Here is a 27,963-nt window from a genome sequence, read left to right as displayed (position 1 = left end):
ATTTCCTGCAAAAAAGTCCCGATAGAACCCCGAGGCCCGCGTTTTCAAGAATAACGCGAGTTGATTCAGTTGTTTATTGTCCACAACAAGGCAATTCGCGTTCGCGTCTGACATTTCCCAGCCTCTCGGAGAAGAAAGGACTCCACGCGGAGTCCCCGGGCCGGGAAACACCCTCACCCCGAGATTTGCCTTCCGTCGACGGCGGCGCCGAAAACAACCGCCATCAAAGTCTCAAAAATAAAGTTTCTCTTAAAAACAGTTTGACCAGGCACATTCCGTTTTGCGTTTCACTTGGTGAAGTCCGCCCTCTCGGCCCGCTCCTCCCACCACCTCCCACCTGCTGCGGGTGCGTCCGTTCGGCTAAGTCCTCCAGATCCGCCCGGCCGCTTTCCGGCAGCAAATGTCCCCACCGTTATTCACGTCTCCGTTCGCAGTCGCCGCTTTTACCCGCGTCTCAGGACCGGCCGATGAGAGATTACCTAAAAGCAAGTCACCGTTAGTCCGACAATGGGACGCCGCGGTCGAGAAAGCCTCATCCAGTCCACATTATAAGGCGCACCTCAAAAAAAAAAAATACCGTAAATTCCGGACTATAAGCCGGTACTTTTTTTTCCCTAACTTTCAACCCTGCGGCTTATTCAGTGATGCGGACAATTTATGTCGTTTTTCTAACGGCCACTAGCGGCGCTCGAGTTTTGCTACCATTAACTGCCCTGTCAAAGCTATATTATTATTATTAAAGCTTTGAAAACTCTCTCGGTGTACCCTATTTCTTTGTAAATATGTGTAACCCATGTATAATATGTATTTTCAACTGTATATTTTTGTAATGTATTTATTTGTATTTATTTTAGACACCTATTCTGATATGTTTTGCACGGGTGAACGAAAAATGAGGGACGGAACAAACGCGGGGTGCCGAGTTTAAGTGGGGACCGCTAAAGGTGAGGGGCAAACAAGGAAAGAAGAGGGGGTAAAAAGTTGGTTAAAGAAAAAGGAGTTGCGTGAGTAAATGTGTTCATCTGATATATTTTTCCCACCCTTACCTTTGGAAATATACACTTTTTTTCCTTGGACTACTTTCAACGGGACCTGGACTCTGCAGGTCTGCATCAAACCTTAAGTACCGGTATCATTTTCCGTTCATTTTGCCGGCTGTGATTTTTGGACTGTGGACTTTAATGAAGGACATTTAGTTTCAATCGCGGGACTTGAAGTCGGGTTTGTGTTAATTTTGTGTTTGTGTTACATGTTTAAATGTGGGCGCATGCGGCTTATATACAGGTGCGGCTTGTGTATGTACAAAATCGGTTTTCCTCTTAAAATGTGGTGGGTGCGGCCTATAATCAGGTGCGCTCTATAGTCCGGAATTTACGGTAATCATTTTTTTCACTGGGTTATAGTTATTGACCCCTGGTGGTGGAAACACTTCATTCAGTAAATAACATCGATTTGAATACAAGGCAAAAATACATTAACTATCTTACCTTTTTGGGCAAGACATCGAATCCCTAATGCCCCCAATAAGCAGGTAGGTGCCTTGCATGGCTGACTCCCTATTGGTGTGTGAGTGTGTGTGTGAATGGGGAAGTGTGAAGCATGTAAATGCAGACCATCTACCATTCTATCATTTCTTTTATTTTTATATAAAAATCACAAGTCGAAAAAAGTCGTATTTCTTTGACGTAGCGGAGGTAGGTAGGGTTACTTTAACTGGATTACTTTCAATTACTTTTGGATTACTCCAATACCAAATATGCTAATAAAAGACAAAAGAAAGTAAATATGAATAAAATTACTAAATTTTGTGCAGGTTTGGGGAGTAACGGAATACATGGAACGGCAAAAATGATGTTGGCAAGCTGTTTGGATTTATTTTCATTTTGTTTGTCGCATTTTATGTTCGTTTTGCCGGAGATCAAAGCCAGGAGAGAAAGCTTACCACATGTTGTGAGTCATCATTTTATTCATACTTAGTTTCTTCTGTCTTTTATCAGCATATTAGGTATTGGAGTAATCCAAAAGTAATTGAAAGTAATCCAGTTAAAGTAACCCTACCCGACCCTGTTTGTCAGGCATCTTGCTACAACGCTATGCTCATTTGGCACTGGTTTCCGTTCGCATCTACAGTGCCATCTGGTGGTCAAATATGACACGATGTACCTTTAAGGTGCACTGTACTTTAACGCGCAAGGGATTAAAACTAGGGGCAGCACAGTGGGGCAGTGGTTTGCGCGTGTGCGGCACAATTCTGAGGTCATGAGATTCCTGTGTGGAGTTTGCATGTTCTCCCCGTGCTTGCGTGGGTGGGTGTCCTCCGGGCACTCCGGTTTCCTCCCACATTCCAAAAACATGCATATCAGGTTGATTGGCCGGTCCAAATTGTCCCTAGGTGTGAATGAGCGAGTAAGTTGTCCTGGCAACCGGTTCAGGGTGTCCCACTGCCTGAAAATACCTGGGATGGGCTCCAGCACCCCCGCAACCCTACTGAGGATAAGCGGTGCAGATAATGGATGGATGGATTAAAACTACAGTAAAGAAACAAGTATTGTATTTGTGCATTGATTAGTCAAAATACAACCCTGATCACAGTTGCCAAGCATTGGATGCAACAGGATTTGAACCCAGATCACAGTGAGAAGAGTGCTGGATCCAATCCACAACACCACTAGGGATGCAAACGACACAAGGGGTTTAATCTCATCATCACACAATTTTTAGTCACAGTACCAAAGACGAATGTTTACGAATGGAGAAAACTAAAAGTCATCCAAGCAGAAGAGCAGCTTCAGCGACAGACTGCTGTCACAGTCTTGTTCTCCGGACAAACTGAGGAGATCATTTCTTCCTCATGCCATGAGGCTCTTTAACTCCACCCGGGGGAGTAAAACCCCACATTAAACCCCACCCCCGCATTTGCATATTACCCTATTTTTATTAAAGTGTGTATTTTCAGTAGCACTATTTAAATACTCTATATCAACACGTTATATTGGGTATTTTTGTATTCTATATCTTTTATTTTATTATTTTATTTTTCAACACAAAGTTACTGCTGGAAGTGTGTATTTCCCTACGGGGATCAATAAAGTATCTATCTATCAATCCATCTCTAAATAGACGCAAAAAAAATCACAATGAAGCAAACAACTTGTTAATGTATCCAATTATGAATCAGACTATGCATTTATTTAAGGACATTCCGTTTTCTTCATTATATACATTCGTTTCTGGCACTGTGATTAAAACTAATGTAACACCGAGATCAAATCGTACGCTGTTTCGTGATCCGTTCCACTCGCAGTCGAGCGGTTGTGTTTTGGCGCTCTCCCTCCCGCGATCTGGGTTCAATTCCCGTTGCACAGGATATTTTGCGATGGGGTTCAGCAATGTTTTTCGATCGATCAACATTGAGTAGTGTCACACATGAATGAATATTTCCAATTGTACCCAAATATCAGTGACTTTTATGGGGTTTTTAGGTGCGCCTTATAGTCCGGAAAGTACGGTACAGTCAAAAAGCGTGCTGATGTAAGTTTACCGGAATAGCCTGGTGAACTCTCTGATGGCCCAACACACTTGTTTACCTTCGTCGGCACTGCAAAAATAGAGAAGAGAGACGTGTCGGACCGTGCCGTAGATGCGTGCTACGGACTTAGCGCTTACCTGGTGACCTGTTTGTGGAAATCAGTCAGCTGTTTGTGGGTCACCGTGACCGCTCCTCCCGTGGTCTCCTTGGGCAAACCTTTCAGAGCACTCTCCAACCAGCGGCAGAACGTCTGCAACGGGGAAGGTATCGCTGTGAGGCAGGGGTCGGAACTAGAAGGCTAAATTTGTGAGTACATAAGCTAGGACAGGGGTAGGGAACCTATGGCTCGGGAGCCATATATGGCTCTTTTCATGAGTACGTATGGCTCCGAAATAATATGTGACTATTGCACATCTCTGTGGCGTTCCAAAGTCAAGTGATTTCATCCCGATTTTGGTCCTTATAAAGCCGAAGCAACTTAATGCAGAAGTTTGATAAGAAACCATTAAAACTGATGAATAAAAACGCTGGCAAACGACTTTGATTGGGTGAGCAGTACAAGGGCCGGATCCCTGCACACAGCGCAAGGCACTTCCTTCTCTCTCTCTCGCTCAGTGCAGTCTACACCGAAAGTGAATGTGACCATTTGCTTATCGTTTGCAGTCATTTGTGACATTTTTACAAAAGAACTTTGCATGCACATTGTTTTGAAACCGTTACCAAGGACAAATTTCATGGGAAAAAAAATGGCCTCGACACTCTTAACCGAAGGTGGAAGACAAATTGTAAATGGCATATTTACATTGATTTGGGACAAAGGATTTGGCATTATTATCATTTCATACATTTGATTAAATCATCACAGTGAAATAAAATGTGCTGAAGAATTAGCTTTTGTCTAGAGAGCGTGTTTGGCAGTTTTTTCAATTTTGTCTGAAAATATATGAAGTGGCTCTCTCAATTTTTTTTTAAAACATTTTTTGCTTTTATGTCTCTCTGGGTCAAAAAGGTTCTCGACCCCTGAGCTAGGATATAAAACCAGAGTTGCGTTTATCTTCAATGTATTATTCAAATTGTGTAAAACAGGAGCAACCCTTTGGAGGGTTGTAGGGACAAAAAAATTCTGTCTGGTAGCGTGCATTTTGAGATAAACACGTGCATCATCGCGAGGGGGACGGGCGAAAGTAATACGAGATGCCGTATTAAGATATAAAAAGCCAATTGTCTCTGAAGACGAATGAGACCTGTTTTTGTACGCTGATGAAGATAATTAAACGAGTTCCCCCTCTCACACCTAGACTCCTTGCATCTTGTGTAATATATTGTGGGGCATATTGCTCGAGCATGTCCACGATAAAGTCTGGGTAGGTTTACAGGTCACTATATATCTCATAAAAAACAAGCACAGAAAATGCACTTTTCTTTTAAAATGGAAAATCTCATCGGAATTGGAACAAAGGTCAGAAATATTGCAATAAGGTGCCCTAGTTCCTGACCCCTGCTGTAAGGCACGGAGAGGGGGTTTGACGAAGGGGAGCCCGTCTGGCTTACCGGCCGGTCGAACATCATGATCTCCCACAAAACCTCGGCGATGTCGGGCAGCGTGTAGGGCGGCAAGCAGAAGCAGCACGAATGCATGAGCTGTGTGACCAGTTGCTGGCCGTGCTGCTCCATGGCTTGACTGATCAGCTGCTTCCTCAAATCAAAGTCCTCCATGTGCTGAGGGACACAAAACATCAGACGTTGACATCCGGTCAGCCGGGGTGACACATCTTGCGATCTACAGGGTTCCTACGCCCTTTTCTTGGCCAGACTCAAGCTTTTGCTTAGGTAGTGGAGTTTGCATCTGAGAGCGCGCACGTTGTGAACCTGTGAGTTGTAGTACCGCTTTTTTCCTGCAGAGGGCGCGAACACCTTTTTTAATATTTTTTCAAATTCTGAATATTGAACTTAGTATGTAAGTTTTAACTTAGTAGTGTTTGACCGTTTCATCATGAAACAATATTAGCAATTTTAATACAGGGGAAAAAACAGAAAATGGGTAAATAAAATCAAAAAGTAATAAGAAAAATAGTAATAATGACATGTTTAATGCAACACAAGAGGCAGATATGTCATTTTTATATCGGGAACGTTTATCAAATTTCAAGATTAAAAAAAAAACAAATTTGTCGACTATACTTCGAAAAGTGGGTTCGGGTTAAATAATGCGATAATGAGGTAAGCTTTAATGCCTTTTCGTATGTATTTTGCACCACCGTAGGTCTGGGTTTAAAGGGTCGGTGCAGTCAAAGCCACATGACAGATGTGAATCCTGTTGTATACAATGTATTGCGATTTGGGCTGACAATCATCATAGATCCGGCAATCGTTGCTCAAATATGGAATACTGTATGCATTTCCGATCTATATTACTGTATTTTGCGGTATAGAATAGAATAGAATAGAATATACCTTTATTGTCATTGTTACAAAATGGGTTAACATATTGTGACAACGATATTGGGCATGGCACTCCAGTTTCACACCGGGTTAATAGCACACCTCCGAATTTCTGGCCAATTCAGGGTTTTAAGGTGCGCTCTAAAGTCCTGAAAATATGGTATTTTGCACTGTGGTTTACTATCGGGTTGTACATTTTCTTGACCATTACGGTTAAATTCCTCGTACATAAGTTATTTTCATTTAAATGTATATGTTAATTTTTAATGGAACAATAGCTCTTGTTCTAGGTTTAATTCCATTAGCCTTATGGTCCAGTGTGCCTTATACATGAAAATCACAAAAGACTATTTTTGGGGGTGAGCCTTTTAATATGGTGCACCTTATTTTGCAAAAATTATGTTATTAACTTGAAGTCCCGTGAATAGTTTTTTTCCTTCGTTAATTAATGATAGGTTTTTGGGGATTTTTTTGGTCTGTGCTAAGATAAAAAGCCACAAACAATTTATGATTAAAATAATCTCACCTGATAAAGCTGTTTTTTACCAAGGCAATGTGTGCCATTCGGTATTGGAGTGCTTGTATGTGTTTAAAAGTGCCATATTTTCTCATGACGTCTATTTCCAAAAGTCTTATTTTAATTATATTTATGTTTTTTTTTTCCATGTTAAACATTCAATTCACACTTGAAAACAAAATGGTCTTTTTAGAAAAGCAGTTATAATATGCAAATTCTATAATGTATTTAAATCAATATGGTGCTCATAACAATCTTATTACTATAGCTTTTACAGATTCTAATGACAAGCATTGATTGATTGATTACATTTTGAGTCTCTCCAACACGAGACTTGTTAACTGGAAATGTAGAGTTCTATTTTAATTGTATGGAATAATAAGGACACACAAAAAACATTGATTTTGTGTGTTTTCCAAATATAACATGCTCTGAAAACGCTGGTCTACTAGTGATGCCAAGAAGAAAACCGCAGGTTCGAGAGCGTTCTCCATTCAGGCCCCGGTGCTGTGGAATGCTCTTCCCCCTGAGATTCGATCTGCAACCTCAGTGGAAGTGTTTAAATCTAGGCTTAAATCACACTTCTACTCTATAGCATATGAACGAGACGAAGACTCCGGTAAAAACAGGGGTTGGAGACTACGCGCTACAATAACAGCCGAACCATTGACACACACTGCTCACTCGATATGGAGTTTCTAGCAGTATCGAGCAGACCCTTCTATGTACCGGGAGAGTTAACTGTGGTCTTTGTGTTTGCTGTTTACTTTACACCGCTAACCGTTTCACCGGATGCTAACGTTAGCATAGCGCTAAATCTCCTGCCCGCTGCTATCAATAAACAGCAGCTTGCATACCCCAACGGAGCTTTATCGTCAACGGCGACTTTAATCGGGCATGTTTATGGACTGTACTCCCAAATCCATTCAATTGTGGACTGAGCAATTCGGAAAAACACTGGACTATGTGTAATGTAAGATCAAACATCAAACATTCCGGTTGTATCCAGCAACTCTGTTTGACCCTCACCCCCCTCAGCAGCATGGTCATCCTGGATGGGGGATGACCTCATGTGCGGTCCCTTCTCAAGGTTTCTTCATTTTCCTCATGTTGAGGTTTTTGAGTTTTTCCTTGCCCTCATGCAGCTTTTAGATCAGGGGATGGTGTCATAATAGTCTGTAGTTTGCAATGGTCTGTGGTCTGTGCAGCCCTTTGAGACTCCTTGTGAGGGTGTCACGAATAAACATGACTTGACTTGACATGTAACAGTGAGAATAAATTCTATTTGGATGCGCTTGCATGGTTCTCCTTACGTCATTGGCCACACCGGTGTGGATGAGGTCTCGCACGAACTTCATCACGCTGCAGTTGGCGTCCCTGTGGTCCAGCGAAGTGGCGGCGATGGCGCATTGGATGATGTGAACGATGATGCTGCTGCTAAGCAACGTGACGGGACTTCGCTGCACGAACCTGAACACAAACGCCACAGAAGAACATCACAGATGCCGTTGTTAACAACTATTTGTTTTCATATTCGGTCAATTTATATTCACATGTCAGCGGTAAATAATGGATCTCCGGGATTCATTTTTGGTAATAGTGTTTTCTCATCCTCCTGAAAAAAAACGGTGTAATATTTGACTAGTAGATGTTATGTGTATTGTATAGTGCAACTGAAATCAAGTGCTAAAAAAAACAAGTAGGAATACTCTTATTTTCTTTTTGATTCCTTAATTGATGGAAGCACCCAGCCCTATATAAAATGCACTAGATAGCACTTTAAGCTCATTAAAACAGTAATCGAGTGTACATAATTTTCGAAAGGAATAAAGCTTTTGCTTTGGGATTCCGCCATAACAACTCAACAGTGGTTCAAACGGGGTGAGTGGAAAAATGTGCTGCTTAAAAACTTTGCCTCACCCTTTTTGGCTAGTGCTGTTAAAACTTGTCTCTGATTGGCCGGTGCCATTAAAACCAGACATGTCTGGTTGGAAAACACAACATCAACTCACCAAAATGGAACAATAAATCCTTGAAAATGCAGTGTCTTGCGATGACACAACTACACTACGTCACATCTGGCTATCGGTTAGATTTAGATTTATTGGAAAGCGCTATTTGCAGGTTCAAAATCCATTCTCTCCTTATTGCGAGTGTACTAGGGTTCAAACTTCAAAAAACACTAGCTCTATCAGGGCAACCATGTTGGCGATCCCTGCTCGCACCGAAACGCACCTGGTCGCCAGCCGAAAGAGGTCATCGACGGTGTCTGGGTGGTTAAGAAGTCCGTTGGACTGCTCCAGGAGCTGAAACGTCGGCATGCACAAAGCCTGGCCGGGGAAGGAGACGAGCTTGTTATGACTAGTCGATGTTGTTGACAAAATGTGATAATAGAAATAGTCAATAACAAATTCCGGTGTCGACTGTTGTCTCCAGACACGATTTTCCAACAGAGTGAGGCCTCTCTACTTACATATAATCTCAGCTGAGTCAGGCATAGCTTCTCTGTCTTAATCGGTAACATAAACATACATAACATCAAGTACAGGTGCCAAAACTTGTAAAGTTTGGTATCAATTTAGCCTGGATATGTTGATTAAAGAGACTATTTTCATTACTACATTTATTACATCCACTACACAGCATCATCTCCAAACAGAAGAGCAGCTTCAGCGACAGACTGCTGTCACAGTCTTGTTCCACGGACAGACTGAGATCATTTCTTCCTCATGCCATGAGGCTCTATAACTCCACCCGGGGGAGTAAAAGCCCACGTTAACACCCCCCCTCCATTTGCATATTACCCTATTTTTATGACAGTGTGTATTTTCCATAGCACTATTTAAATACTCTATATCAACACATTCTATTGGGTATTTTTGTATTCTTTATCTTTTATTATTTTAGTTGTCGACACAAGGATACTGCTGGAAGTGTGAATTTCCCTACGGGGATGAATAAAGTATCTATCTATCTAGCCATCTACTTGCAACGTTTGCAAAGCAAACCTTGCGTATCATAGCATTAGCTCTGTGAACATTAAAAAGCCTGTTGGACAGTTCAAAGAAACGGAGTCTGACTCGCCTCGGAAAGATGGTTTTGATGACACATTGTACATTTTGTATATGTATATTTCACAATAAAAGAGATGATGAACGTTATGCCAGACGGTGCCTGACAAACCTGTTTGAAATTAAACGCATGTAGTCTGATAACAAATGTCAGTTTTTAAAGCTGTTGAGAAGTTCCTTTGCAACAGACCTTGCAGTTAACCACTAAATGTAGTTCACAAAATACACATACTTGTTTTATTTAATGTACGACTTCTGCTAATGACTCTGTTCTTGGTTAACCAGGAAAATAAATGTTTACTTGATTTCATAATTTTTTGCTAGTCCCCATAAAAATAAGATTTATGTTTCCACTGTCCAAGCACTGTGCCTAATTCGTTTTAGATTTTTATAAAGCCAATGTTAAGCCATTTTTCTTGTGTCTATTAAAACTGTTCACATAATTCAATCAAGTCATGTTTATTTGTTTGGCTTAATCACATAGGGGTCTCAAAGGGCTGCACAGACCACAGATTATTGCAAGCCAGAGACTATTATGACACCATCACCTGATCGAAAACCTACACGAAGGCAAATAATTTACAAAGTGCATCCTATCTGAGAGGTAGGATCTGAACCATAAGAGAGACCAATCCATTTTTCCAACCGTTCTAGTAAGATATTATGGTCCACAGTGTCAAAGGCAGCAGCAAGAGCGATGAAGCGACGGAGTCCATTGCCAGTAGAAGATCATTGGTTACCTTAATCAGGGCTGTCTCAGTAGAGTGGTTAGTCCTGAATCCTGATTGCATTGATTCAAAAAGATTGTTCTCGGATATAAAACCATTCAGCTGCTGTGCCACCACTTTTTCAAGTACTTTAGAAAGAAACGGTAGGTTTGACACAGGTCTATAATTACATAAGCTTTCTGGATCAAGAATAGGTCGTTTCAGGGTAGGTTAAATAACAGCGGACTTAAAAGCCGCTGGAACTACACCTGAGGAGAGTGATATTTTTACAATATTTAGAACTGAAGGACCCCAAAAAGACCTTTAATCAGCGAACCTGGAAGCAGGTCAAACAGGCAAGTACATGCTGAATCTAAGAAAGAATGAATAGCTATCCGATTATTCGACAAATTGTTTCAATAGCCGCAGACGAATCGACGACGGAAATAATCGTTCGTTGCGGGCGTCGCCGGCCGACCGGCGCGAGACTCTCACCTGCAGCATGTCGAGCAGACCCTGCCGACAGCCCTCCTCCATGCCGTACTCGTCCACCAGGATGCTGCCCAAATACAGGAAGCAGGAGTGCGGATACACGCTGTAGACGCTCACCATCTGACCACAAAGTGAAGCGCGTGAGCGTCTCGGCAGCTTCGGGACAGTTTGACGACGACCGGCAGGACATTTACCTGAGTGACCAACGGCTGCAGGAGGGAGGCGGAACCTTTCCCGACACAGCGCACGGCGAATCGGAGGCATCGGCAGCATCGCTCCACGATTCGGTTGTCCGCCTGGTGAGTGTTGAGCGTCTCCGACAGCACGGGCCAGATCTGCGGGTGTTGCGGACATACGCGAATATACCAAAAATGTGTTCATTCAATTGAGGTCCTTGAGAAAAACCTAATGTACATTTTTCATTTACATTTTTATTAAGTATTCAGTAAAGTATTAACAAGTCGTGTGTGTGTGTGATCGGCCAAGGACCCCAAAGGTAAAAAGAGTAAAATAACTGCAATGAAATGGGATTTTATAGACTATCTTTTTAGAAAGGGTCTATTTTATTTTTATACATGCATGCGTTTTCATGCACTCTTTTTTTGGGTCAAATAAGGGGCACATGATGCACCTTTGTTGTTTTTTCCATTTTTCAAAATAAAAATGATATCAAAAATTCGATTTCTTAATTGCATTTTGTTCATTTTATCAAACAAGTAATTCAGGTTAATATGGATACAGAGCGGGCAGCACGGCGGCGCAGTGATTAGTGCTTGTGTGGCACAGTTCATGTCATGGGAACCTGTTGTGGGTTCAAATCCAGCTCCAGACTTCCTGTGCGGAGTTTGTATGTTCTCCCCGTGCTTGCGTGGGTTTCCTCCGGGTACTCCGGTTTCCTCCCACGTTCCAAAAACATGCATTTCAGGTGAATTGGCCGGTCCAAATTGTCCCTAGGTGTGAATGAGCGAATGAGTTGTCTGTCCCTGTGTGCCCTGCGATTGGCTGGCAACCAGTTCAGGGTGTCCCCTGCCCACCGCCCGGAGATGGCTGAGATGGGCTCCAGCCCCCCCCGCAACCCTAATGAGGATAAGCGGTATGGCTAATGAGATGAGATGGATACAGAGCAGCATTGCGGCGCAGTGGTTAGCGCGTGTGCGGCACAGCTCTGAGGTCATGAGATCGAACCTCCTGTGTGGAGTTTGCATGTTCTCCCCGTGCTTGCGTAGGTTTCCTCCGGGCACTCCGGTTTCCTCCCACATCCCAAAAACATGCATGTCAGGTGAATTGGCCGGTTCAAATTGTTCCGAGGTGTGAATGAGCGAGCGAGTTGTCTGTCTCTGCAACTGGCTAGCAACCAGTTCAAGATGTCCCCTGCCCACTGCCCGAAGATAGCTGGGAAGGGCTCCAGCACCCCAGCACCCAACTAAGGATAAGCAGTGCAGATAATGGATGGATGGATGGATACATAAAGCATGTGTTGCGTTCATTATAAGGCCTTTCATTTTTTGCGGCTCCTGACAAATTTTTGTTTTGTTTTCTTCGGTCCAATATGGCTCTTTCAACGTTTTGGGTTGCCGACCCCTGGGCTAGCTTGCCGTTCTGGCTGCAGAGCCTCTTAAAATAAGTACTCGGTCTTTAAAATGTGACATTTGTTCTTTCTTTATTATTCTATTGTTTAATAAAGTACTTGAATTTACCATAATTATTTAAATTACGTGTAATCTATTGTTAATTGTATGGACTTTGATGATCTGATTGAATAGTTGCTTAAAATAAAACGTTGCTACAATTAGTTAGTACTCGAGTAGCTTTTTTCACCAAGTACTTTTTAGCTTTTACTCAAGTCATTTTTTTAGATGATCATTTTTGACTTCTACTCGGGTCTTAAAAATTCTGAAGTAACAGTAATTTTACTTGAGTAAAATGTTTGGCTACTCCAGCCACCTCTGACTATAAACATATTGTGTGTAGCGAATGTTATTTTGCTCGGCGATAATTTATTGTGTCATTTGGTTCTTTTTCAAGTCAACCCTTAAACGATCGACCCGACCAAGATGCTCGCAATTAGCGACTTTACCTCGTGGATGACCTTCTGACACGGGTGCGTCTGTCCGTTCTCCACGATGGGGTTCGTGTGTCTGCAACAGGCCGGCTATGTTTCTCGGTTCTGTCGAACGGATCGGTCGCGGAAAATAGGTGCCTTACCTGAAAATGACGGCCAGTCTGTCCAGCCAGACGGTAGGGTCGGCCGATCGACCGTTCGTGGATTCCTCGGCCAGGAGCTGCAACGACACGAGACGGTGTTCGAACGCTTGCTTTTTATGGGAAGCGAGCCTGGGAAGGAAGTGCTCCGAACCTTTTTTAGGGCTGCCACCTGAACGGCGCACAAGTCGCCGAGGCACTCCGCGATCTTGTCCAGGGGAAGACGACCGAGAACCAGCGCCGTGCCTGCCGGATAAAACGCAATCGTTACGCTCTGCCGGAAGATTTTCATTGGAACTCTAAAAAAAGGAGCGCTCGTGATCGCTTCTGATGAAGGATAGGAGCACCTTGGTGCCATTCCATCATTAAAAACAGGAATGGGATTCATTCATTTGTTTTTTTTCTTTTCCCAACTACTTAGCTCAGTGTTAATTCAAACTTTTTTGAGCCAAGGCACAATTTTTCCAATTAAATACATTTTGATGTACACTTCCCCCTAATTTTCTTTACAAAGATTCAAATTGACGTCAGATTTTTCCGTTTTTAACATTTCAATTTTAAAGACGAACAACGTAGCCCAAGTTGAACATATTAATAAAATTTATTGTACTCTACGGACTAATATGCACACCTTAAATCCACAAATAAGTCAGTCAAGCCATGTTTATTTGTATAGCCCTTAATCACAAAGTCTCAAAGGGCTTGACACCATCATTTGGTCGCCGTCGTTTTTTGGTGTACAGCGTCATCCAGCTCTATAGAGATTCACCGGACTTGATGGTATTGTAGGTTTTTGTGTGTGGATTTTTTATAGTGTTACCATTGTAATATTTTTCTAGTATTTTAGGTTTTTGGGGGGGAATATTCCTGTAGTTGTATTTCTGTTGTAATAATTCTGTTGTAGATTTGTATTATCGTATTACTGTAGTAGTATTTCTATAGTATTTTTTTCTATTCAGAATGAATGAAAACGTATGCATGACCCTGTTTTAAGCACCTAATATTTATTATTATTTTTTTAATTTTGTAGTAGACTTTTTGTTGTAAACACAAGAAAGGGACAATAAAGTGCGCCTTTTAACCCTGTGCACCTATATACCGCAGAATATGTTGGATAAGATTGGAAATGCCTACCATATTTTGAGGTGAGCAGTACTACACGAGGTTTTACAGTATACTTCCGTATTTAAGCAATGATTGATTGATATATCATCATCGCTGGGCTAAATCAAATAAATTGCATGCATTCGGATTCAAACCCGGGTTGTCGCAATTAAGGTGCCAATACTTTACCACTTGAGCAGACTAGTACAGATGACATATGAAAAGGCAATAGAGCTCTTCTCATTGTCACAGAAACACTTATTTGCATAGAGCATTTTGATAGGTTAAAAAAGTCTCCCCACTTTTTTGCCAGTGTGTCAATAACATTGCAAAAAGACCAACAGTCTTTCAACAAAACACTATACAAGATGTTTCCATACACACATTCTTCTGTCAGCGATGGACAAGGCAAAATGTTTTGGAGCCATCAATATAATTCAAATGAATCCAAATAAGGATCATTTCCATGCTTTGACTCATTTAAAAAAAATCCCTTTTTGTCTCCTGTATTCTCTCGCAATCTCTCTTGAACCCTTCCTATGCTGTTGAGGCAGACCTCCTCCCAACACCTCCGTCCTCTGCTCAGCGAACAAAAACACCAATAAACTAAGGAGAAATAATAAATATATTTTCATACACAAGTTTGATACCCTGGCTAGGACCAATTCAGAGTTCTTATTTGGTATGGGATACACTGGTTTATGCTACCTGTCTCAATGTTACCCCTAGGGAGGTGTTGGAATACCTTTCAGCAGTCCGACGGCGGCCTCCGAGGACAACGCGAAGGAGTCCAGCGAGCGAGCGATGTCCAGAAGTCCTTGGAAGTGTTGGGCCATGTGGTCCCTGCATACGGAGCAGATGTTGTGGATGGCCTTGGCCGCAGCCGAGGCCAGCGGTTTCTCTCGCAGGCATTTCATCAGGTAGCTCAGCACCGGGTCTGACACGGACACAACACATAATCGTTGCGCGTTTCCAGTCTCTGGGTATAGTCTCGACTCGGTTGTACGCGGTCTCACCGAGGAATCGAGGGTTTCTGTCGACGACCTCGCTCATCTCGCCGACTAGCTCGATACTCGTGTAGCGCACGGCCATGTGCACGGATTCTGGGAGCAACACCACTTGCTGCAGCACCTCCATTAGGGTTGGGTTGTTCGCACTAAAACAAAGTTGATATATTACTCAGGTGTCACTTCTTCCGCTCGCCGTCCAAAACACAAAGAGTCTCACGGGTCGACGCTTTTGGCGATGGCGGCCATGATGAAGAGAACAGCTTCAGTCACCACCCAAGGAGGGTTTCCGTCTTTTAACGTAGAATACAACTAGGGGCGGAAATCGATTTCAACATCCAGGTTGCCACGAAAATCAGCGGGGCGCATTTTGTGATCAACTCACCTGAGTGAAACACTCCATTGACCCCACAAGAAAAATGACGTCTTTGACCAGGTCTGAGACTCTCATTCTAAACTCCCCAAAGTCGTCCGTGTCCTCCGGGATTCCTTCCTGTTGGTATAAAACGCACGGCATTCGGCTCCAGAGGTTCTCAGAGACCCGAAAGAGACTCCGCGAGAGGTCTTGCTGGTCTTACGTGATCCGGGTCCAGTTGACAATGTCGTGCCAAGCAGTGTAGAAGTCTCTGAATGTACGGTCGGAATACGGTGTGGAGGGCCACGTCGTTTATCTTGTACAGATTTTCACCCAACCGGTACCAGAAGTTAAAGGAGATTTCGACCACCTGGAAGAGGGAGTCGATTGCCGAGAACTCTCAAAAACACAAAGTCTGTAAAGATCGTCTTTCGCTGAGTATTTTTTTAACCAAAATACAGTTTTTAATTGATATATTGAAAACAATCTTAAGGAAAACTCTGTGGAAAATGTGCAAGAAAAATATTTGCTCCAACTAAACTTATTACATTTGTTGTGTGTGTCTTTAAAATAATTTATCATTTGTGGTGACTGGAAAGTTTTTGATAAAAAAAAATGTTGCGCCTTAATTTTTTTTTATTATATTATTGTAATTCCTTCCTGATATTTAACAGATCTAACTTGTTTTTTGTTTTTTTCTTAGTAAAAAATAGCTAATTATAGAAAATTAGTAAAAGTATCTTATAAAAACGTTTTCCAACATATGAAAATAAAGGGAAAATACGGCGTAAAATGAATTTGGACAATTTCCTGTGGCACATCGGACAAGGACTCACAACGATAGCACCTATTATATTTAAAGTGACCAGCATTGAAAGCTGGATTGTTCCGTTTGCCCCTCAATATTGTGGGATTTATGTCTTATCTCATGCCCAATGTTTACCGATTCCAAATATGTAAAAAAAATAAACATTTATATACAATGTTTTCATAAAGCATAGCTATCTTAAGATGTCATTTTTTTCCTTGAACTTAATATAAAATTAAAATAGCCAGCAAACAATAAATTGGAGATTATAACTTAATTTTCAATTTTTGCTCTCTTACCTATACCTAACCAACAGCACCTAATGGCAGTAGCTTTTTTTTTTCCAGGCAAGATTGCAGACATTAGACTCCTCTCGAGGTTATCCGTGCCATACCATTGTTTTTCTTTCCCAAACACTGATTTTGCATGACTGTGTGGGAATATTTTTTGTATAAAGGTTTTTCTTAAAGCCTTTCATTGTGTGCTGTATAGAGTACTATATAAATAAAACACAATTTTGATTCCAATACCTCATACTGGGGATGTCCGGCACATATCAACAGCAGCTCCAGTGTCCTCAAGTCTCCCATTCCTTGACCAGGACTCCTGACCGTCATCTCCAAAAAGGTCTCGCACAGCTCGGTGAAGATTCTGCAATAGTTCAGGACTCTGGAAGGGGGTGGGGGAAGCTTCGATTAAACGGACATCTTTGAAAGCAGCGAAGCACCGTGAACTGATTTACTTGTCGAGGTCCTCCCGGGCCACGGCCATGTGGTAGGCCGTCTCCAACGTCAGGACGCATTGGAAGAGCTGCAGCGCCAGCGTCATGTTGTTGTCCACGTTTTCGATGGCGTAGAGGGCGGAGCACACGCAGTCTGCGGCCGCCTCGTGCAGGTTGGTAGAAGTTTCGTCCCTTTGCTGCGTGCGAAACGACATAAGGCTGCAATGATTAGTCAACTGCCAAAAAAAAAATCGATACTAGAAAATGAATTCCGTTGTCGCCAGACACGTTTTTCCATGTCTACATGAAAATAATCTACGCTGAAAGTCACGCATGTGCAATAACGTCTGTCTCGAGCTGCAACATACAAAAAATGACAGCGTCAACATTGAGTACAGTATAGGGCGCACCCCCAAAAACTAGTACCGCCCTATATTTTCCATACATAAGGCGCACCCGACTATAAGGCGCAACAGTAGGAGCGTCAACAAAACAGTCAAATGGCTCAGTCAAACCTTACTAACCCCTGAACGTTCCAACGGCCCGTTGAGAAGCAAATACGTGTCTTAGACATGTCCAGACACGGTGTCTGTACGTTGTTAGCTGAAACACGTCATGCCACATATCATTGGAAATCTTAAACTCAAGATACTCAGATGCCATATAAAAATAGATTCATCACAATCAGTCAAAAACAAGATACTTGCAAATTGAAAGCTTGGAGTAGCGCACCAAAGACATCATCCTGCATTCATCACATTTGATGATAACACGCAACCATGGTCTCCTTACACCCGGGAGAGTAGTGGATCCAACCGTGTAAAATATGCAAGTATACCAAAACACCCGATAATGCCGACGAACAAAAATCGGCCAAAAAGCATCTTTTCATAAATAGACGTTGCTTTTTGCTAGCTGTTTGTTTAGCCCAATAAAATTATTTTCTTAAGGCCGTCGACCAACCTAACTTGTGATTCACATTTTCGCCAACGTTTTCGCCAATTGCAGGCTATGTTTTATCCTGTTTTGGTCTGTAAATACTAAAATGGACCCACCTCCTTTACCTCTGAATAACTTAAGCCAACAGTGATAGATTCAAATGATGATTGACACATTAGTTAGGAAATGAAACACTGGTATATATATCCCAGCATGCACCGCGCACTACTTCTACCCGGGGAAAAATCGAGTCGGCGGCTGCTTACTGTAGTTGCGAGACCTGTTGCAACTATAAATAAGGCGCACGGTCAGCTTTTGAAGAGAATTAAGGCTTTCAGGTGCACCTTCTTAGTGCGGAAAATACAATACTTGTGCAAATGTGCAAATCAGACCTTGAGTTAACATTTCAAGAGCACGTCGGACTTTAAAACGAAACAGAGCCTGAATTGCCTCAAAAAGAGTCAAGTAATCTTCAAGCGGACACCTTTTTGATGACATTCATTCTACTATTTATAGGTGACTATTTAGCTATAGGATGATAAATATTATAAACATATCACTCTCCTCAGGTGTAGTTCCAGCAGTTTTTAATTAGAACAGCTTTTTTCCATCTTCGCAATATTGCTAAAATTCGCCCTATGCTGTCTCACTCGGATGCAGAGATTATAATTCACGCGTTTGTTACCTCCAGTCTTGATGACTGTAATGCACTACTCTCCGGTCCCCCGAAGTCCAAAATCAAGAGCCTTCAGCTGGTACAAAATGCTGCAGCGAGGCTTTCAACTAAGACAAGAAAGTTTGATCACATGACCCCCATTTTAGCTAACCTGCATTGGCTCCCTGTTAGCTTAAGATCTGATTTTAAGGTTCTGGGGTAGCATACAAAATCATGCATGGACCTGCTCCCTCATATATTTCAGATTGAATTTCCCCCTATCTTCCGGTCCGGAGCCTTCGCTCTGAAAATGCTGGTCTACTAGTGATCGCAAGAGCCAAGAGGAAATCCGCAGGTTCAAGAGCGTTCTCCATTCGGGCCCCGGTGCTGTGGAATGCTCTTCCCCCGGAGATTTGATCGGCAACGTCAGTGGAACTGTTTAAATCTAGGCTTAAAACACACTTCTATTCTCTAGCTTATGAATGACTTGTATTTCATGTTGACAATATCTGTGTATTATCTGTTATTGCAGCATCCATTGCAGCCTGGTCATCCTGGAAGGGGGATGACCTCATGTGCGGTCCCTTTTCAAGGTTTCTTCATTTTCCACATGCTGAAGTTTTTGAGTTTTTCCTTGCCCTCATGTAGGTTTTAGATCAGGGGATGGTGTCATAATAGTCTGTGGTTTGCAATAATCTGTGGTCTGTGCAGCCCTTTGAGACTCTTTGTGGTTAAGGTCTATACAAATAAACATGACTTGACTATAGGAGAGTGCTTGAGCGTCATGCAAGACTGTGGCTGACAAACATATTTGAAATTAAATAAATGCAGTCCGAAGAACAAAAGAAAGTTGCTAATATGTCAACAATAACAAATGTCATCTTTTAAAATCTTTTGATTTTAAACTGTTGCGTTCTTTTGTTACAGAATTTGCCGTGGATCAATAAATGTCCATCACAAAATGCAAGTCATTCTTGTTTTAAATAATTGTTCTACCACTACTGATTAACAGACATTAAAAATGTTGAGTTTATTTTATTATTTAATTATCTGCCGTTAAAATATTGAGACATGTTTATTAACGGGTCTATGTCTCTACCAATTTAGCACTGGACCTAATTAGTTGGAGAGGTGGCATTTTTATTTCATTTTTGTAAGAATCAACAGACTGTTTATTAAAAGATGTATTTTCCTTGTACCCATTTTCTTGTGTTTATTATCATTTGCCGGATCATTAAATCAACATCATGCTAAATTTAAGGAAAAATAATAAAAGCCAATGATTCAACTCATGATTTCGATAGTCTGTGACTAGTCGACTATTAAAATGGTCATTAGTCGCAGCCCTAGACAACAGTCGGTTGAATGGATTGCAAATGCTCACCAGAACTTGGAAGGGGACCATGAGCAGCTGATTGTTGGCCATGAAATTACTATCCAGGACCCCCAGGTTGAACCAACTTCCCAGGCAGCGAAAGACCTTGATGAGCATTTTCTCATTGCTTCCGGTCTTTTCCACACAAGACACCTAAAAAGGACAGAAAAACCGAACCAATGAGACAATCGCAATGAACAGGGACCAAAATAAGAAGGGTGCGTCTTCACCAGTAGCGTGACCACAGTGGAAGAGTAAAAAGCCAAATCCTCGATGATTTCCGTCCTCCGGTTGGCTCCGATACGTAGTGAGTGGCTGTGGACCTCTTCGGGCAGCACGGTCAGGATTTCGATTAAGAAGGGCATGGAGCTGACGTCCCCGTTGTACCTTGCACGGGCAAACGGTTCATGATGTAAAACCACCGCCATGACGTCGTACTGTACGCGATTGACCCTCATCCCACTTTGGTCATTTTTGATATCTCAAAGTATACATAGTTTAAGGCAGTGTTCCTAAACTGGAGGGTCTTAGCCCAAAAGTGGGTCGTGGGTCCTTTGCCTTGGCAAGATAATGCTAGGGAAAAAAAATAACTGACGGACCAATGACACCCATTAACAGTAGATGGCGTTATGCCATCGCCATTACACAGCACACAATAAAGTTAGTTTACACAGATACAGTAAAGAATATAAAACATACGGATCTTATTATCTTGAGGAAATAGCAGGACGATTCACTTCATAAAACCCATAAATTGGAATTTAGTTTGTTGTATTTCCTGTACAATAAATCAATAAAAAGATGAGTAAATAAATGTTTAATTCATGAATAATATCTCACTCCATCCTCTTAAATAATTACTTAAAAATAATTATCAGGGCAGCGCAGTGGTTAGCGCATGTGTGGCACAGTTCTGAGGTAATGAGATTAAACCTCCTGTGTGGAGTTTGCATGTTCTCCCCCTGCTTGCGTGGGTTTCCTCCAGGTACTCCGGTTTCCTCCCACATTCCAAAAACAAACATGTCAGGTTAATTGGCCGGTCCAAATCGTCCCTAGGTGTGAATGAGCGAGCGAGTTGTCTGTCCCTGTGTGCCCTGCGACTGGCTGGCAACCAGTTGAGGTTGTCCACTGCCCGAAGACAGGTGCGATGGGCTCCAGGACCCCTGCGACCCTACTGAGGATAACCGGTGCAGATAATGGATGGATAATGGAAAAATAATTATCAATACCTAAATAGATTTTTATTGGGTCCATGAAGCCCATAAACAACATTTTAATGTCTGAAATAACTATCGTGTTATTACAAGGTTAATTATTAAAAAAATAAGATACAATAGACAACCAATAAAAACTCATTTTACTAGAAAATGATAATGACCCAGCACCGGCGGGCTATTTTAAGAGACGGTCCGCAGGCACCTCAACTGTCCTCGGGGGGCACCCCTGCTATTGACTTGATGAAATGTATAATAATAAATAAAGTTACAAGTAAATTAATATCTATCTATCTATCTGCCTACCTTGGTCATACCCCTCAAAACATTTTTGGACCATGGCCAACCCAAATGCCCAAACACCCAAACAAGTTAAGCACCTCGGCACCCAAGTCGGTCATGATTTCGTCCCTCCAGATGAAACAGGACACGAGAAACCGACCATGTCACTCGGGTCAGGGTGACAAAACACACTTTTCTGTTCAACAGCAGGGCCCGACAGCTTTTGCTGGTTAACCCCTGCCGCATCATACAGGTGACCTTCCCATCCCTTAGAACGCGTCCAAACGTCCCGCTATCCTTTTACGACACCTCTCCACTCATTCCTAACACTAACAAGAGCTCTAGCTTCCACTAGATTTAGACCTCCCCGTAAATTAATAACATCACTAAATATCTTCAGTGGTCACAGTGAAAATCTGCTGCTCGAAAACAAAAGTAATAATTCTGGGATACTTTTTCTCGCGATTATCATACTTTCAGAGTGTCATATCGGCCCATGCCTACGTGACAATTTCATTATCTATAACCTATGGGTAAGTCCATGCATCTTCCTCACAAGCAAGCATTTTGTCCTCAATTTCCGGGCAAAAAACAGTGGCATTTTGTCTCATGTGGTTACTCGACGTAAGTCTTTCTAGCTTCTGAAGGATTTTTATTTTATTTAATTGACTATAAGGGATTTAATATAATACAAATTAAATTTTGTTGAACGCAGTGAGGATTTTTCACAGAAGGCTGAAAGTCGCGCCGTTCGAAGTGTAGAGTGTTTTGGCTGGGGAAATTTGATAGCGGGGCGCTGACGAGGGAGTTAGGCCTTGTTTTGATAAACGCTTTGCATTGCTATGAGCTGATAAGCTTTCTTGTTGTGAGCCCTTCAGACATGGCGGCGTCTTCCAGCGAGGAGGAGGTGGCGCTTGGGTGGAAGCCACGTGAGGAGTCGGCCAGGGGAGTTCCTGGCACGCCCAGGGGAGGAGTCAGCCCGCCCAAGGGGGAGGGGCCAATGCCCCGACGTGTCAAAAGGACGGAACACGGAAGAGACGGCAGAGACAGACGGGAGCAAGGCTCGACGAGACTAATTAGACTAATACGATAATAATTCGGCAAAATTCGATGGAATTCACTTAATAATAAATTAAGAAAATAAATCTGCCCCCGTGTGAAAAAGCCTGTCTCTTGTCAATATTTTTTCCCTAATATCAAGAAAAAAAGCACGCATTGTTAGGAGAATAAAGTTTGTTTGGTTAATGGAGTTAGTAACTAAGTCGAACAATTTGGTAAACGCTACATTTATAATATAGTTTTTTTTCCCCCTAACACTTCTAATAAAAACAAATGATGAGTTATGTAGAAATTCTCACTTTTCTATGAGTGTGTGTACGCATCCTTTCCATGACGCCATTTGAAGAGCGAGATCTGCAATGGCCAACGCCAGCTAGAAAACAAAAAATGGGGAAATGGATTCGGTCAACTTGGGGAATTCCACCCAAATGTTATCCGGGCGTTTTACTTGGGTCACGATGATAGGAGACAAGTCTTTGAGGTTCTGGATGTGGGAGAGCAGCGAGTCCCGCAGAGAATTGTGCGAGTCGGCGGGAAGCTCGTAGAATGAAGTCTGGATCTTCATCTTCATGGTCTGCGCTGCAAAATAACACGACTCCACGTCCTGCTTGAGCTGCAGCAGCTGGTCTGAGATCTCCCACGCGTACATCTGCAAGTGAAGGCAACAGTCATCAATTAGTAGGAGTTCAGAATTACTACATTAAGTCGGGTGTCACGTGCACTCGTGTGTAATTTTTGATGACGGAAAATATTTGACTTTTGCGCAGCACAAACTAAGAATTGTAAGTCACAAAGTGTCAAAAATGATCGCAGCGGGAGTCGAACCCATATCGCAGCAGTGAGAGTGTCGCATTTATAGATGACACAGGAAAAGGCATTACATTCTATGTCATCATCACACCATTTAACAGTACAGACGCTGCCCTACCTACAATCATTCGACTTATGACAGACAGCAGATATGAATATTTTTTTCGGGATATCAAGAATATCCGGACATTGTTGTAAGTTAGGTTTGTATGCCGTGTACCTTTTTCCGAGTGGAGGACATTACTGAAGTGCTTTTTTCCGCAGCTACCAGCGTGTGGCGCTGTAAGAGGTCAGCCAGCAACCACCCCAAAGAAGAAATCCGGCTTCTTCTTCCTTGTTTGTGTGTATACACGCTGCACTGTCTCTCTAGCGCACTAACAACTTTGACATGTTCATTGTTTAATATCTCGTGCATCCATTCAATATGGCTGATGTAAAGTATAAAGAAGAGGCAAGCCGTTTCTTTTGAAACGAAAGTGGAATAAGAAAGCTTGATGCGGTTGAGAAAATGGTCGGAACGCTTTTTTACTACGGGAGGAGGACCCCCTCGAAGCACATCTTCCAAAAGTAGGTTAAACTTAACTTTATTCATCTTTATTATTTCATGAAATGTTTATTTTTGAGTACAAAACAATACAGGTTATTTATACAAACCTTAAACATACTTTTATAAACCTTAAACATACAAAACATAGCACTGAAGCAACTTACGAACGATCGCTCGTAAAGAAGTAGGGCAGCGTCTGTAATTTTTTTTCTAAAAATTTCAAATGATCAAAAATGTCGGACTTTCACTCATTTCGCTTTCGATTCAACCGATAGAAGCAGACTAAGAGTTATATTGATTCATTTCTTTTTTAACGCAGAAGCAATCAAAATGATTCATTCAATTTAAGATAACAGAATTCCGAATGATATTTCAGTCATGATAACGCTCAAAATTTTACTCCTGGTCGTAAAATCAAATGAGGCACTCAAACTAGCCCTCAAGCAAGAGCCAGAAGGTCAAGTGAAGAAATAAAAGACAACTGTCGACATTGCAAGAGGTAAAATGAAGGAAGTTGCCTCAATTACTGCTTTCTCGTTTAAAAGGGCGAGAAAGAGTGTTGAATGAGAGATCATTTAATCCTCCAACTCTTTATTTTTCACAGATACTAGGAGTGTCTCAGAAAATGAGACCGTTTCTTATTTTCTGTGACGCAAATAAATAAAAAAATGTCTTATTTTCTTCTTCAATTATCAATCAACTGAAATATTACAAGTCTTATTGCTTAAGTATTGTTGTTTAGGACAAAAACCGAAGTATCCCAATCCCAAAATACTATAATATCATGAAAATGTATCCTTGGAAGTTATTCAACGGATCAGCGATGTCAAAATAATAAAAGGCTTGCAATATTTCTGTTGAATGTATGAAACTTCATTTCGAACATGAAAAAAACAAAAACAACCCCTGCAACTTCCTTAATGATGGTGTCTCAGAGTTAGCTCAGCAGTTTATTTACAATTACATTAATATTCAACACAATATGGAAATAATTATAATAATAAATAAAACTAACAAACCATATTTATTTTATTTGTTGAGCTGTTCATTTGTAAGGAGTCCAAAATGTTTTTTTTTTAAAATTACATTACGGACCAAAAATAAAATTCAAATATTGTGGAAAAAGTTATGAGACGGCCCTTCACATAACAATCCCGTAGGACAAGAGGCTCTTTAACTCCACCCGGGGGAGTAAAAGCCTACATTAAACCCCACCCCACATTTGCACATTACCCTATTTTTATTACAGTGTGTATTTTTCCTAGCATTATTTGAATACTCTATGGCAAAACGTTATATTGGGTATTTTTGTATTCTAACTCTTTATTTTATTATTTTATTTTTAACACAAGGATACTGCTGGAAGTGTGAATTTCCCTATGGGGATGAATCAAGTATCTATCCATCCATCTATCTATCTAAACAGTTTCAATCAATTGCAGTGTCCCGGTCTAAACACTTGGTGGAAACCACTTAAAAGAAACATATATGGCTCTTTCTATGAGTACCTATGGCTCAGAGACAAACGTAATTGCATGCAAATTCTCTCCATCTCGTTCAAAACTTGAGCTATTATTCATGTTCAGATACACGCAAAGTCAAACCGAAGCTAAACAACCAAGCAGTACTTTTCAGAATATATAGGGCATGTTTTTACTACGATTTACAGTCAAGGTGTCACACAAAAAAAACTCGTTTTGGCTGTACAACGCTAAAGAACCCTTTATATAAAAGCTCACTATATAATCTGTGTTCAGATACTTTTTGATGAATCCACGGAAGAAATTGTAAATACGCCAAAACACCGGAAGAGAACTTAAAGTTATTTGATAGGTGAGTGGTAAGGATGGGTGGAGCTATGCAAAAAGTGCAAGCACTCCCTCCCATCTCTCGCCCTACCTCGTCTGCGCCAAAGGTAAGCACATCAGGCTCCCTGTTCTCAGATTGTTGTGACGTTTTTACAAAATAATTTGTGTAGCATTTTCATATTTCTACTTTTGACAGGAGATATATTAATGAGAGCAAAATCTTTTGGGATATTTAAGTTTTTTTTAAAATACATTGACATAGGAGCAAAGGAATTTGAATGTTATTTTAATGTTAAGTTGATTAAGTTAAGTTCTATGTTGTATAATTTAACAAGATATTTTTATTTTCAGCAAAATAATAAATACTGTATAAGTGATTTAAGGTTTAAATTTAATATTCTTGTCTGTTTTTATTCATATTTATGTTCCAAAAACATTCAGTTTAAGTGTTTTCAATCAATGTTTATCCTGGTTGGCCCGCGACCTTAAGTGTGTTTTGAATTTTGGCCCCTTGTGCAATTGAGTTTGACATCCCTGATTTAGATAGTCTGCGTTTACACAGCGCTTTTCAAGTCACTAAAGACCTCTCAAAGCGCTTCACAATGTGCTTCACACTTACTCATTCACGCACACACCGATTTTGTAAGGGAAAATACAACAGTTTGTAAGGGAGCCGTGGAGGCTGACAGGTATGGTTTCGCAAGTAAGATGCGGGCCTGCCCACAGGTAAACAGGGTTTCTAAAGAGAGTCGTGGAGATTCGTAGTGAAACGGTGCATGTTGCAGACTCCATTTAAACCAAGGGTGTCAAAAAGGCGGCCCGCGGGCCGGATCAGGCCCACTAAGGGATTGAATACGGCCCGCAAGACAATGCTGAGGGAAGCGCAAGAGAAAAAACAAACGATCTACAGGTTGAAATACGACCACTTGATGTTGCCAAAGCCAGGTGCCTCTCACTAACGCTGTACTTATATTGCTCTCTCTTTCTCTCTCTCTTTTTACCTTCTTTTGCTCCCTTTTTTCCTTTTCTCTCTCTCTCCTTGTCTTTTTACCTTTTTTTCTCTTTGCTTTCTCCCCTTCTCTCCTTACTTTTCTCTCCTTCTCTTTTTCTATTTCTCTATAGATTTCTTTGTTTCTCTCTTTCTTTCCCCCTCTCTCACTATTTCTCTTTTTATTTATTTTGTTTCTCACATTCTCTCGCTCTCTCTTTCTCCCTTTCTCTTTTCTTTGTCCCACGCTTTCTCTTTTTCTCATCCTCTCTTTGTATTATTTCTTTCTCCTCAATCTACTAGTCCGGCCCCCGAGAGAATGTTTGTTCAATCGTGTGGAGTTAAAATGAGTTTGACACCCCTGATCCGAACATATGAAAACCCAAAATGAATTGACATTCACATGTGAGGAGACAGCACGGCTCCTGTGTGGAGTTTGCATGTTCTCCCCGTGCTTGCATGGCTTCCCTCCGGGCACTCCAGGTTCCTCCCACATTCCCAAAACGTGCATGTCAGGTGAATTGGCCGGTCCCAAAAAAACGTCCCTAGGTGTGAATGAGCGAGCAAATAGTCGGTCCCTGTGTGCCCTGCGACTGGCTAGCAACCAGTTCAGGATGTCTTCTGCCCAAGGATGGCTGGGATGGGCTCCAGCACCCCCGCGGCCCTACTGAGGATAAGCGGTGCAGATAATGGACGGATGGACGTGAGGAGACAGCGGTGTGGCTTAAGCAATAAACGTCAGCAGAGCCATTGGAAACATAAACCAGCGCAAATGACTTAGTGCAGTTAGTTATCAGAGTAAAAGTGAACTTGATCCTCTTAAAGAACGACGAGGAAAGAAATGCAGCTAGCAGCTCATGTTGTGGTTCGTTCATTCATTAATAGCTGGGTAGCTTAGCTCCGATGCTAACAGGCACGAATAGATTGCGCACTTCACATCTCCCGTGTAGCCTAATTGACACTTTTGGTACAGAAATGTATTAAAATAGCGTGGAAAGCCCCCGGGGCCACGGAGGACCCCGCCCGTTTCGGCGATCGGAATGTGTTTTTTTCCCCATACCGATCTCTGGAGCTCTCCCAGCCACATCGAAGCTCTTTCCTTTCCGGCCGGGTCGGGGTCGTGGTGCAGGGCCTGGACCGCCTGGTAGACGAGCGGCAGACTCGGTTTGCCCCCCTCCATGGCTCAGGGGAGCTGGACGAGCAAAAATGGCGACAAACGATGCGCTTGTTGGGGAAATTCTAGATGGTGAATGTGTCGACCGCCATCTCGCACGGACTTCCCGCGTGTAACCGCTCCAATCGTCCGGAAGCAAACGCTAGCACGAACATAA

General features: G+C 41.9%; 1 protein-coding gene across 2 annotated transcripts; it reads right to left on the bottom strand.

Moving 5' to 3' along the window:
• Positions 1-60: 60 nt before the first annotated feature.
• Positions 61-27,963, bottom strand: tnpo3 (transportin 3). Of its 2 annotated transcripts, XM_088347142.1 has the most exons (23): positions 27,693-27,962; positions 22,928-23,128; positions 22,779-22,852; positions 20,155-20,311; positions 19,934-20,077; positions 16,977-17,152; positions 16,765-16,903; positions 15,650-15,796; positions 15,457-15,564; positions 15,292-15,383; positions 15,081-15,220; positions 14,810-15,001; positions 13,115-13,206; positions 12,964-13,040; positions 12,836-12,896; positions 10,953-11,093; positions 10,762-10,878; positions 8,724-8,818; positions 7,802-7,958; positions 5,081-5,248; positions 3,667-3,779; positions 3,542-3,598; positions 61-479 (listed from the first exon to the last, which is right to left on the bottom strand). In XM_088347142.1, the coding sequence occupies exons 1-23, from the start codon at positions 27,810-27,812 to the stop codon at positions 476-478; spliced, it is 2,772 nt and encodes a 923-aa protein (XP_088203268.1). In that variant the 5' UTR covers positions 27,813-27,962; the 3' UTR covers positions 61-475. The 2 variants fall into 2 exon arrangements, with proteins under 2 accessions (XP_088203268.1, XP_088203269.1); XM_088347143.1 differs by lacking the exon at positions 61-479 and having other exon boundaries at positions 3,538-3,598; positions 27,693-27,963.

Source organism: Urocampus carinirostris, chromosome 11 (assembly GCF_059441175.1).
Source record: "Urocampus carinirostris isolate Australia breed hairy pipefish chromosome 11, RoL_Ucar_1.0, whole genome shotgun sequence".
NCBI classification, from domain to species: Eukaryota; Metazoa; Chordata; class Actinopteri; order Syngnathiformes; family Syngnathidae; genus Urocampus; species Urocampus carinirostris.
The sequence above is the reverse complement of the archived record's forward strand: the minus strand, read 5'-3'. Positions and strand labels throughout refer to the sequence as shown.